At 40.6% G+C, this 13,679-nt stretch overlaps 1 protein-coding gene across 11 annotated transcripts in view; it reads left to right on the top strand.

The window, feature by feature from the left end:
* MACF1 (microtubule-actin crosslinking factor 1) overlaps positions 1-13,679 on the top strand; it is a 375,956-nt gene that overhangs the window by 173,851 nt on the left and 188,426 nt on the right. For all 11 annotated transcript variants that reach the window (XM_027864644.1, XM_027864643.1, XM_027864645.1 and 8 more), the window contains exons 17-20: positions 5,969-6,130; positions 10,409-10,513; positions 11,105-11,200; positions 11,907-12,032. In XM_027864644.1, the coding sequence (XP_027720445.1) occupies positions 5,969-6,130; positions 10,409-10,513; positions 11,105-11,200; positions 11,907-12,032 (489 nt within the window). The remainder of the gene's footprint in view (positions 1-5,968; positions 6,131-10,408; positions 10,514-11,104; positions 11,201-11,906; positions 12,033-13,679) is intronic.

The following is a 13,679-nucleotide window of genomic DNA, read 5'->3' as shown; positions in this document are numbered from 1 at the left end:
GGATGGTCTGCAGGGGAGTCATCTGATAGACCCCTTTCAGGATCCATGGAAGAATTGATTTGGTCGTGGTTTCAAAACTGAAAGGTAGCGGGTGAGGAAACAGAGGGAAGAGTATTAGAGTATTCAGACCACCAGAGATGACTGGGAAGTGAAGCATAAGGAGGGCTGACCTAAAAGCGTACACCAAATTCACCCTGCAACACAGCTGATGATAGCTAACAAGCACATGCTAGTCAGCACAGCAGACCCCCCAGGAGGTGATAGAGTTCAGACTTCTAGCATAAACTGTATTTGCAGCCTTCTTGATCCATCAAGCTGGTGTCTTGGTAGAAAGGAAAATGAGATTAGGCCAAAACATCCTCTTGCTGATGAAGCCATGCTGCTTCCTTGTGATCCCTTCTCTTTTTTCAGCAAGTTCACCAACTCATCAAATCTACTTGTTCTTTCAGTGCCTTGGGATATCGTTTGTCTGAACCTAGTGACTGTAAGCCATCATGGGCTTTTGATGAGCTTATTTTCCTTATTTATCTTGCACTTTTAATTCTCTTTCAGGCATTTTACTTCTATCTTTTCTACTCCAAAGCTTATTCTCCTGGTCATAGGAAACAGAAGCTATGAACTGAGTAGTTCTTCCTTCTCCCTTCTTCATGATCATTGTTTTGCCCAATTAGTGATGGTTCCATGTTGTAGATCTGGCTTATGTGTTATGTTGAGTCCTGTCATCTCACTTGACCAGTGGTACTTTGAATGGGTCTGCTCTTAAGTACCATTGTGGGCCTTGTGCCCCTGAGTGAGTGAACTGATCACCATTGTAGATTCTTAAGGATTTTGCATAGGAATGTGAGAGAGAAATCTTAGACTGGTTGTAATATCTCAGGAAACTAAATCTATTTTCTAAAATGTTTTTGTTTCTTTTCATTCTCATTGGGACAAAATGCCCCAGAATTTTCGGGCCAGCTATACTGAAACGCTTGGGAAGTTCCTAATACTACAGAATCATTCCATACTTTTGCCTTTAGTCTCTTTCTCATTCTTGTTTCTATCTCCTATATGTATCTCTTTAAAATCTAAGTCAATTGATGAGTTCTTTGGACAGCCAGCAATGTCTCTTTGGAGAGCTTAGCCCTTCCCTCCATGTCAGAATTGTTTTTCTTTGTGTCTTAAGAATTTCATACTTGAGAGCTCATTCCTTCTGGGCTAATTTTCCTATATGATGTCAGTTCATGAAACATTGTCTGTCCCTTTGCTCAGCTTTTGAAATCTTTTCCCAAGAGCCCCTGCCAAATGATCCTCTCCTGTCCTGTCATGAATTCTGTAATGAGACAGTCACTTCCCCCAAACCTCCCCATCATGTCTACTGCAGAAACCAGCTCTTCCCTGTTGGTCAGAATCGGATTCAGAATAGCAGTTCCTCTCACGGTGGCTTCTGCTTTTGAAAGACGACATTATCAGGGAGAGCTGTTAACTATTTCATATCTTAGCAAGAGGCAGGATGGCATAGAGAAGAGAGAGCAGGCCTTGAAGCTAGGAAGACGGGAGTTCAGGTCCCCTCTCTGACACATCGTGTCTATGAGACCCTGAACTTCTTTCCGTACCGAAGCTGCTCTCCATAATTGCTCTCTCAGTAGGTATACACAAGAAGTTGTTTTTTTTCCCCATTCTCTTGCTTTTTTATTTAAATTCATCTTGATTAGAATTATAAGTCTTCAGACTAACACATCTTTACCTTATTAGGTTTGCACTATCCTGGACCAAGAATTCATCGTTACAATATTTTCAGTTATATTCCAGAATTCAAATCTTATTTTCAGACACCATCTTCTTAACCAGCTGTTCATTTCCCAAATATACTTCTTTTCAGATGCCATTACTTTTTATGGGTAGCAGTGGTGAAACTATTACCTTTACACCCTGATGATTATCAGTTTCTTGCCTAAGACTTCATAAATCTTAGCTATATTTTCTAGGTTTCTTCTAATAGTATCATTTGTTTACAGATGAGTCATCAGAAGTGAGTTGTAATTATTGGGTTTCACAAGTCCAGGGAAGTTCTTCATGAATATCTCAGATATGTACCTTGGGAAGATGGTAGACTGTTTTAAAAATAGGTTTTTAAAATTTTTTTGTTTTTTGTATCACTAGAATTTTCCCCAGTATCCCTCCTTTCCCCTCCCAGATCACCATCTCATATAACAAATAATATTTTTTTAAAGAAAGAGTGGAAGAGGAAAAAAGGTTTGAAAATAAATGCAATATACCACACTGATCTAACCCAGTAATTCTGATCCCTTAGTTGTCATTGTTCAAACTGTCCCCAGCTACCCATTCCTTTATCTCTATCCCCCTCAACGTAAGTCTCCCAATATCTATTTTAAAGTTATTTACCCCTTCTACTATGTCCTCTGGAATGTCTTGATAACACAGCCTCCCTGGCTTTCTTTTTTAGCACTGGTTGCACTTTTCCCCATTTTCCCTTTGGTCAGAGTAGGAGAGTTGGACTATCCCTTATTCCCATTGCCATTTCCAAGCTCTCTCTCTACCAGCATCACTCAGTAATCCTTCTCCTTTGTTTACTGAGTCCACATATACCACCCAATCAAAATTCTGCTGGTTCTTGACTAATGACCTCCAGGACATGCCTCTTTTTCCCTCAGTCAGTTCTATATCTGGCTCCTAGTCTTTCCTTTGCAATTTCTGCCTTCATATTAGAAGACTTCAACATACATGTTGATGCCCTCTCAAACACCCTAACCTCTCAGTTCCCAATTTACTCATTTCTCATGACTTATTTCCCCACCCCTCCTCAGTTACACAAAAGAAATGGATCTTGCCATCAAAATGCACCCCTTCCACATTCATGAACTTTTGAAATTCTCTGATCAAAATCTGTAGTCATTCCTTCTCTCCCTCTGCCTTGCAGTCCCAGACCACAACCTTCAGCCTTTATCCCTGCAGTTCTTTCCCAGGCTGTCACCCCTGCATTGGTTTCTTCTCCCCCACACCCCCCTTTCCCAACTTGACCCTTTGGTAATCCAGTTCACTACAATCACTTCTTCTCCCAAGTCCCTCGCCTCATTATTTTGTCATCAATCTTTCCTTTCTAAACCTCAGCTTTGAATTACTCCTACTCTCTACTGCCTTAGTCCTAAACACGTGTTGCTGAATGAAGCTAGAGAAATCATGAAAACATGCTACCTGGGTCCATTACAGACTTGTTACATAATCTCAGTTGGATTCTCATTATAGCAAGGCACTTCTTTAATATTTTTTTACTTGACTCACTATCCCAAATCTTTTCATCTCTTTTCAAATTTTCTGTAGCTTGCCCTCTCTTTGCTCTCTCAACTAAGAATCTTACTTCAAATTCCACTGAAAATACTGAGGAAATTCAACAGGAGCTCACTATTCTTCCCTCCTCATGATCTCATATCACTTAGATGCCTTCTGCAAGTATCTCTTCCTTCACCCCTATCTCACATAAAGATCTCACCCCTATCTCCTTGCCAAGGCTAACCCCTCTACGTGCACAAGTGGTTCCATTTCTTCCAATCTCTTACAACCGATTGCCCCCTCTGTCTTCCCCACTGTTACTTATCTTCAATCTCTCTCTGTCTACTGGCTGCTTCCCTTCTGCCCCAAAACGTGCCTGTATTTCCCCCATCCTCACAAAATCCTTACTTGATTCATTCATTCCCATTCGCTACTGTCCCACATTTCTCATCCCTTTTTTGGATAAATGTCTTCAAAAGGCCATCTCTAGTCAATGCCTCCATTTTTCCTTCTCATTCTCTGAAATCTGGCTTTCATTCTCATTATTGACCTCATAATTCAACTGAAATTGATGTTTATAAAGTTACCAGTGATCTCTTAATTGCCAAATCTAATGACCTTCTCTTAATTCTCATCTTTCTTGACCTCTCTCCAGCCTTTGACACTGTCAATCATACTTTTTCCTTAATACTCAACTCTATAGGTTTCCATAACACTACCTTATCCTGGTTCTTCTCCTACCTTATGACTCCTCCTCAGTCTTCTTTGTTGGATTTTCATGTAGGTTATGTTTAATAACCATGAGTGACCCCCAAGGCTCTATTCTGGACCTTCTCTTCTCCCTCTATACCATTGCTCTTGGTGATCTCATTAATCCCAGGGATTCAATTTTAATCTTTGTGCTAATGATTCTCTAATCTACTTATTCAACTTTAACCTCTCTGTAGGTGATAGAGTGTTGGGCCTAGAGTCAGGAAGACATGAATTCAATTCCAGACTCAGACCCTCACTAGTTATGTGACCCTAGGCTATTCACTTAACCACAGTCTGCCTCAATTTCCTCCACTGTAAAATGGGGATAATAACAGCACCTACATGGTAGGGTTGTTGGGTGGATCAAATGAGATATTTGTAAAATGCTTAGCATAGTGCTTGGTACATAGCAGGCACTTAATAAATGCTTGTTTCCTTCCTTTTTCTTTCGTAACCTCCAGACTTTCATTTTCAACTGCCTATTGAACATCTCAGACTAGTCATCCTATAGACATCTTAAACTGAGCATGTTTCAAACTGAACTCTCCCTTCCCCCTCCTGCAAACTCTCTTGTCTTCCTTACCACCTTCTTAGACACCTGAGCTTGCAACTTAGATGTCATCCTTCACTCTTCACTCTCTCTCATCCCACCCCCCCCCCCCCCCCGCTTCCAATCCAGTCAATTGCCAAGTCCTGTTGATTTTACCTTTTGACTTCTCTTGTATGTGCTTCCTTCTGTCCTCTGACATTGCCATGCCTTCTGGTTAATCTCTCTACCTCAAGTCTCTCTCTATTTCTGTGTTCTTCCTCCTCATCTGTCTTCTAGCCTCCTTGACTTCTTTCAAGTCTCAGATAAACTTTCTGCAAAGAAGTCTCTCCCAATTTCCTTTATTGCTTGGGCTTCCTCTCTGTTGATTTTCTCACATTTATCTGTATATGTCTTGTTTGTACATGGTTGTTTACATGTTGTCTCCCTTATTAAACTGTAAGGTCCATGAGAACATCTTTTGCCTTTCTTTGTATCCCCAGTGTAAGCACTGGCACATAGTAGGTGCTTAATAAAATTTTTTGGACTGATTTGTTGATTGAATGACTTGTGGACCTTCTACCTCTGCAAAGAAATTGAAGTGAGCATGTCTTCTCATATCTCTTTTAGGATCATAGTTGTTCTTTGTAATTTTTCAGCATTCGTTTTTGATTGATTTGTGTTTGTTCTTTGCATTTACATTGTTATCGTCATTGTGAATGTCATTTTCTTGACTCTTCACTTTTCGTGAGATTGTATAAATCTTTCCATTTTTCATGCCTCATAGCAGAATAATGATATATCATTACATTCATTTACCACAGTTTGTTTAGACAAGCCCCGATCAGTGGACATCTACTTTGTTTCCAATTCTTTACTACCCCCAAAAATGCTGTTATAAGTATTTTGTTGTGTATAGGTACTCTATTCTTATCAGTGACCTCCTTGGGGTATAAGCTTGGAGTATCTCTGGGTCAAAAGGTATGAACATTTTAATCACTTTATTTGCATAATTCCAAATGCTTTTCAAAATGATTGTATTGATTCACAGAACCATTATCAATGTACCAGTGTCCCTGTCTTCCCACAACCCTCCAACCTAGATTATTCATGTCTTTTGTCATTTTTGCCAACTGATAACAGATTTTTTGCTGTTATCTTCATCCTTGGTTCAGGGAACTCCTACAAGATCACATTTATTTGGGCCTGTGTAGGGATCTGAGGCTTGCTTTGTGAGCCCTGAATTCAATTATTTTCCTTCTAACAAACTTGAATTCCTGTGGTCATTTTCTGGCTTCATCATTGAGAAGCAGGGCCAAATTAATTTCATCATTCACTTTTTCTATTGATGTTGTAAATTCATTCCTTTTCAAATACATGAATAGGTAATGTTAACATGTCATCTTTTGCTTTGTACAGGAAACCTCCAGCTTCCGGCTCAGACACCTCCAGAGTTTGCATAAATTTGTTTCCAGAGCTACAACTGAGCTGATCTGGCTGAATGAAAAGGAGGAGGAGGAATTGGCATTTGATTGGAGTGACAACAATCCAAACATCACAGCCAAGAAAAATTATTTCTCTGTGAGTTTAATGCAGGGTCCGTTATGGTAGACCTAGGTTGTAGGGGCTGGGCTCTTAGGAATCTCAGTGACATTGTTGCTAAGCTGCCTGGGCATGACAACCCAGTCCACCATGAGCATCTATTGCTTGTGTGAGGAAAGAAAACACTACCTTGTATGTTACTGTTGGAGTGCATTGATCCCTAACTAAATTTGGAAAGGTTGGGTGACTAGGGTAATATTCTGAGAATTGAAGTGTCTGCATTATTCTATCTTGACTGCTCATAGCCCTGAATTCTGTTATTTCCACTCCTTAAGAGTAAATCCATTTGATTATCCATTTATTATTATCAATGGAATGATAAGGAAAGGAAAAGATGATAATAAGAGACTATGCTAAGCACTTTACAAAAATTATCTCAATTGATCCTCCCAACACCCAAGTAGGTGCTATTATTATCATCAATTTGCAGTTGGAGAAACTGAGACAAACTGAGGTTAAATGACTTGCCCAGGATGACACAGTTGATAAGTGTCTGAGGCCAGATTTGAACTGGAATCTTCCTGACTCCACTGCACCTCCTAGCTGCCTAATGGTAGGGAAGATAGTACTTAGTATAATTCAGGACAATGAGAGGTAATGTTTGTGAAGGCTGAGCAATCTTTATTGCTCCTCATATTCCTTTATTCCATTGGAGTCTAAGACTGCTGCTTATCTATGAATATTTGGAGGCTACATCCATTAATCAGAGGGTCATAAGGTTGTAGCAGAAAATTGAGGGCTTTAGAAAACAGCCTGGTCAACCCCATCACTTTACAGATGAGTAAACTAAAAGAAGAGAAGGGAAATAACTTAATTCAGAATTCACAAAAGTAGTTAGTAGCAGAGCACTTTCCCAAGAGGCTTTTGCAAGGAGATAATGATGTAAATGTCTCCTGGATGCCCGCACTGTAGGAATGAAATTGGTGCGGTGGATAGAGTGCTGGGCCTCGAGTGAGGAAGACTCATCTTCCTGAGTTCAAATCCAGCCTCAGACACTTCCTAGCTCTGTGACCCTGGGCAAGTCATTTACCCTGTTTGCCTCAGTTCCTCATGTGTAAAATGAGCTGGAGAGGGAAATGGCAAACCACTATAGTATCTTTGCCAGGAAAACTCCAAATGGGATTATGAAGAGTCAGTCAGTCATGACTGAAATGAATGAATGAGAACCACGTTAGGTATTGAGGATACAAAGACAAAAACAAGATGGTCTTTGTCCTAAAGGACCTTCACCATGTGTCCACAGATAAATAAGCACAAGGTAACTGGAGTGTGGAGCCAGCCCAAGAATCCTCAGGATCAGGGAGACTTCACAGAGGGGAGGGATGTGACATCTGAGCTAAGACTTGAAGACAGACAAGCTTTGGAGAGTTGAAGATGAGAACGTATTCCAGGCTTGTATTGAAGCAGATGGTGGAGTGTTGAGTCCAGGAAGCAGCAAGAGGTCGAATTTGACTGGGAGCTAGAGTATGCAGAGAGCAAAAGTAGGGGATGAAGATCATGGATTTAGAGACGTGAGAGGACCTTACCAGCTGCTGGTCCCAGCCCCTCATTTAGAGGTGAGGAACTGAGACCCACCAGGTTGCCCAAGGTCATACAAATATTAAGTGCCAGAGCTGGGTATCCCCTGACTCCAAATCCAGTGCTCTTTTCATTGCAATGGGCAGCCTCTGAGACCTCAGACTCAGCATTTATATTTTATCCTAGGCATAATAGGCAGCAACTGAAGGTTTTAGAGTGGGGGTAGGGAGAATGTCATGTGGCCAGACAAAATGCAGAAAGGAGCCTGGGCAGAACATAAGGCATAAGAATGGGGATCGAATTAGGATTGTACCCCTCTATTTGGCAGCATTTGCGAAGTTACTCTGAGTGATAACAAATCAAATAACAAATATTTATTAAACTCCTTCTGTGCTAGGCCTTGTGGAGAAATCTAACACTACATAAAGTACAGTGGCTATCCTCCAGGAGCTTTGTTTAGCAAATGGATGAGACACACACAGAAAACTGTACTTAGTTCTATGTACTAAATAACAAGTTCATTAGGAGGATGCGAGTGTAACAAGACTTTGGACGTGTTGACTCCTCTTTTTCCTTTCACTCCACTGGATGAGTAAACCCGAGTAACCAGGGCGCTCTTTATTCTTTTAGGGGAAAGGTTTCAGAATTCTCTGGAGAATTAGCACTTAGTTTCTATAGCACTGAAATCTTTATTTGGGAGGCCACTGTCCAACTGTCCTGTTGGTTAGTGAGATTTGGGACACAAGTGTAAGTGGGGTTAAGTATTTGCAGCTTTGGCACAGGGTAGGTAATGAAATTTAGAGCGTGTTTACAGCACTTACTCTTCTTTGCCTGCATAGAAACAACTGAATTTGATACATAGTTGGCAAGAATAACAAATTAAAATCGGAAGCTACTAGATTGAATGCTTGTTCAAAATTGCTAGTTACAGTTCTGGACTGGAAGGAGTCAGAGCTCTTAGGAATTTGAGGTATACTTTCCCTTTCATTTAGAAGCTACCCTTTGTATGAAGAGGGTGGATGGTTGGACGTGTTGCTCGCAAATGAAAGTGTTCTTTTTATCTCTTAGTTTCTTTATAGCAGGTAGTCCAGACCTCTTTTCAAGTCCTTAGTACCTCCCTCCCTCCACCATTCCTGTTATTTCCTAATACACAGACGAGTTGAAAGTTATCTAGTGTGAACTCCTTTGTATACCTTCTTCACCTCACCATCTCTCTGTCCCTGCTTCTGTTACCTCATAATTTTTCCTAAGCTTCAAGGAAGAACCAGCTTGCTCACAGCTCACCCTGTTGAGTGGCTCCTGAAGGACCACCCCCTTGGTCTTAATTTCTCAGTCATGTTTTATTTCTCCCTCACCAACTTCTCTTTCCTAATATCCGATTTTAAACAAAGCCTAGCTATTTTTCACCAATCTGTCATTCCTTAATCATCTGCATTCTATCTTTTTTCTACATCAAAACTGTAATCTTAAAGGTGTTGGTAAATCCAGCTGGTCTTTTGAGGCCTCACTTTCAGTAGCATCTCATACTGTTCACCACTCTTTCTTGCTTGCACACTTTCTTTGACTTCTGTCAATTGCCCTTTGCTTTTCTGCGTTCTTCCCTGGCTTTTATTCCTCTTCTTACCACTTAGTATGGTGAGCATTTCCCAGATTTAATCCTTGAATCTTAGCCCTTTGTACTTTCCCCTTTGGAGAGCTGATCTTGTTTTCATGGTTTTAGGTCTCACCAGTATGTGGATGTCTACAGAGTCTGCATCCTAATCTTAACCTCTTTGCAGCATTATGGTGAATGTTTCTTCAGTTGTCCAGATATTTTTACTCTTGATGTCTCTTCATCAAAATTTAGCTTATCCACATTTCTACCCCTCCCAAACTCTCTTTTCATCCCAATTTTTTATGTCTTTGTCAATGGCACTCAACTCCTTAGGCTCAAACTCTTAGAATTATTGTTGACTGCCTTTACTTTCATCCATTATATATAGTTACTGTACTAGTCCTATACATTCTTCAAAACATTTTTTGAATTCATCCTTCCATTCCTTTCCCTTGTCTAAGCCTTCATTGCCTCATGCTTAAATTAATGAGAATAGCTTTGGAACTTGTGTCCTCGTTTCCAATTTTTCCCTTTTCCAGATGTCTCTCTAAAACTTGAAAGCAAAAACAAATAAAGCATCCTTTTTGTCATGTCTCTCCCCTCCTTGGAAACCTCCAATGACTCATCATTGCCTCTAGGATCAGCTCCAAACTCTTCATCCTGGCATTCAAGGCCCTCTACGGTCTGGCTTAACCAGCTTTAGTTTCTATTATTCTACAGCATTAAACCACCGTCTTAGCCAGACTACTCTTCTCATTGTTCCCTAAGAGAGCTTTCTTGTCTTTGCTCATGATAGGCCCCCTCCTCCCTCCCCTTACCCCCCATATACCTCTCTAAAACCTAACTACTCTTGATACCCCTGCCCAGGTCTTACCTCTGTCATAAAGAATTTACTAATTTCTTTGGATTATATTAATTGTTCCCTCCTCTGAAAAAGCTATCATTTATTGGAAACATCACTTAGCCATTTATAGTTTGAAGTTATTAGATGTTGTTTCACATTTGTTGTGTTTTATTTCCCTTATGGGACTTGAGAGCAAAGATATGTCTTCTCATCTTTTGTATTTCCCATAGCATCTAAACCAGAGCTTTCATAGTAGGCTTTCACTGAATACTTATTGAATAAAATTGAATTGCTTTTTCAGGAGTTAACCATGGAACTGGATGAGAAACAAGATGTTTTCCGTTCTCTACAAGATACAGCAGAGCTGTTGTCATTGGAGAACCACCCAGCAAAGCAGACTGTTGAGGTATGTGCCTGAAGAAGGGATGGAGGTATGTTTTCAAGGACCCAAAGGCCTTTGGAAGAAAGGTCTTGAAATCCAAAACTGTCTTATGGTTGAAAACAGATAAGAAATTCTGGAGGTTGTTTGCTCTCTCTTTCATCTTCTATCTAAAACAGTGTTTCCTCTATCAGAATGAACTGTTTATCTCTCTGAGGAAAGTAAAAGTAACAACAGAATACACAAGGGAGTCTCGTTGACTCTTGCTTTTGATAGGGAAACAACGTAAGCTGAAGCCATTTATTTTAAAAAGTTGTCCAGGAAGAGAATGTCTTTCCAAAAAAGCTGAGAGAATAGGGTGCTCCTCATGCCTCCAATATGCAGATGGGATCTTTTAGCGAAGCTCCATAGAGTAGCTCCGTCCATCAGCTCCATGTTGGCTGAAGGGAAACCTGTTTCTTAGGGGAAACTTTAAAGCTGTGCCTTCTCAGTTTTTCAGAGTTTGTGTGTCCCTTTTCTCCATTGTTCAGTCTCTATTTAACACAGTGCCCATCATCTGTATTAAGACTTTGGTGTTTTTTGCTATAATTCCCATGCCCTCTATCTTTTCTTTTCCAGGCATACAGTGCTGCTATCCAGTCCCAGTGGCAGTGGATGAAGCAGTTGTGCCTTTGTGTGGAACAACACGTGAAGGAGAATAGCGCTTACTTTCAGGTACAAAGCCGAGGGTGGAGTGGAAAGAGAGAAGAGAGTGAGGAAGAAAATACCATGTGAGGAGAATGCTGATTGTGTCAGGCTTCAGTCAGGGTGGGGAGGGCTCTACCAACTGTCTGTGGTGGATTTTGCTCCAAAATGAAGCATTTCCTGACCAATTGGTAATTGTGTTCTATGAGAAAAGAGAAAAAATTTCCTCCCCGTGTACTTTTTTATACCCACTTGACCATGTTGAACCCTTTCTTAGAGAGCTCCCTCTACACACAAAATGTTGTTAGATTCTCTGCTGCCTTTTATTCCCAGACAGAAGGTAGCTGGTGCATCAGATGTCTAAACCCAGCCTGGAGCTTTCTCTCTGGCTTTCTCATGGCTATAAGAGGTGAGGCTCCTACGTCGTGGGCCTCTCTATTTCAGATGAGATATATATCACAGGCAATGAGAAGTCCAGAGGATAGGAACAGGGATTTTCTGAAGGAAGAGTAACAGAAGTTAATGTGGGTTTTTTGCTTATCTTAATGATTGACAGAGGCAGAATTTCAAGACTTTCACTTTGTAGTTTTGTTCGCCCTTTTGAGTAATGAACTGTTACTGCCCCAGTGCAATAAATAGACCCCATCCTGCTTAGTGGGAGCACTCGTAGGTGGCATGTAGTGGTTTTGGTTGTACTGAACACAAAGCATCCATTTGCCCCATTGTGTCTCTACAGTTCTTTAGTGATGCAAGAGACCTAGAAACATTCTTGAAGAACCTGCAAGACTCCATCAAACGGAAGTATTCATGTGACCACAACACAAGCTTGTCCCGCCTTGAAGACCTCCTCCAGGATTCCATGGTGGGTGTTGCCAGACTATCAGCTGGGATACTTTCTGTCTTCATAAAGTACCATGAAAAATAAGAATCATATGGCTGAGCATACTATTTCTGCTTTGGAATATTCCTTAGGAGGGGGTCAGTTTGATAAAGTGTAGGCTATTATTCAGTTAGCAGTTTAAGAAATCAGTTTCCTTCTGTCCCCTCCGTGTCTTTTCTATTCTCCTCTCTTTTGTCCTTTGCAGAAGTTATTGATAACTTTATATTGATAATTTTAGATTGTTCTCATAGCAGCCCTCTGAAGTATGTGATAGGAGTGTCGTTGTCCTCATTTTTCAAATAAGGAAACAGAAGCTCTGAGTAGTGGTGTTCCTTGTCCAAGGTCACACAGTTAGGAAGTGTAACAGCTGGTACTTGGATTTCACCACCAGCCCTGTTTCCACAATGCCAAGATGCCTCTTTGCCTACATGTTGATGAGATTCCACAAGTGGTTATTGACATGTGGCCCAAGACACTTCCTCAGTGCCAATCATATGTGACAGCTTGCTTTTAATTTGACAGCTAGAGCAGATATGAGGTAGAGAGCAATGGCAGAGGGATATGGCATCAAATTTCTCTCTTCATTCTCTCAGCTAGGCAGAGGGAAAGATGGGAGCAGTTTGTAAATGATGAAACCTATACTTGTGTTGAATTTTTCCCCAGCCCTCTTCTCTGTGGAACTATAAGGTAATAGGAATTTGGTCTTCTTCATGCTCAATGTTTAAACCTAACTTGTATGTAGTTCAACAAAAGCATGAATAGTGCTTGTAGAATAATGCTTGCATTGAACTTTTAACTTTCCCAAGCCCTTGCATGTCCATTATTTCACTATATCTTGGAAGGGCCTGAAACAGATCCATATTTAATCCAAATCCTATTTATGCTCATTTGCCCTTGAAAATTAGTTCCTCAAGAGACCTAATAATACAACATGAACAGGACTGCTCTGTGATTAAATGCCACTGAACAGTGTGCAGAGTTGGCAGGGATAGACAGGGCCCAACCTGCAATTCTATATGAATTGAGAGTAATAATAACAGATAACACTGATATAGTACTTTAATGTTTACAAAGTATTTTTTTATACATTTTCTCATTTGATCCTCATAACTTCTCTATGAGGTAGGTGCTACAGACATTTTTTCATTTGTACAGATGAGAAAATGGGCTAAGTGCTGGAGGGTACATAGCTGATAATCAGAGACAGGTCTTTATACACCTTTATATGCCTTTGCGCGCGCATGTGCGCGCACACACACACACACCAGTCTCTGGAAATATAGTCCAAGGGCTGTTGGTTAGATAAAAATTGACATGTTTAACGCCAAGAACCTGAGAAGAATAGATCAGACTTCAAGCATGCAACAGTATGGCTGTCACCCTGATGAATTCTATTCCTCTTTCTTAACTAATGAATTCTCTCTCTCTCTCTCTCTCTCTCTCTCTCTCTCTCTCTCTCTCTCTCTCGCTCCCTCTCCCCCCTCCCCCCCCATTCTCACAATCACATGGTCCAGCCATCATTAATGTAGTGCTTTAAGTTTTACAAATACTTGATGAACTTGATCTTACTTGGACATCTGTTACAGGTGATTATCTGTTTGTGAGTCTGAGGGGGTGGAGTCCTAAGAT

The sequence above is a fragment of the Vombatus ursinus genome, unplaced genomic scaffold, assembly GCF_900497805.2.
Source record: "Vombatus ursinus unplaced genomic scaffold, bare-nosed wombat genome assembly UNPS02014775.1, whole genome shotgun sequence".
NCBI classification, from domain to species: Eukaryota; Metazoa; Chordata; class Mammalia; order Diprotodontia; family Vombatidae; genus Vombatus; species Vombatus ursinus.
The sequence above is the reverse complement of the archived record's forward strand: the minus strand, read 5'-3'. Positions and strand labels throughout refer to the sequence as shown.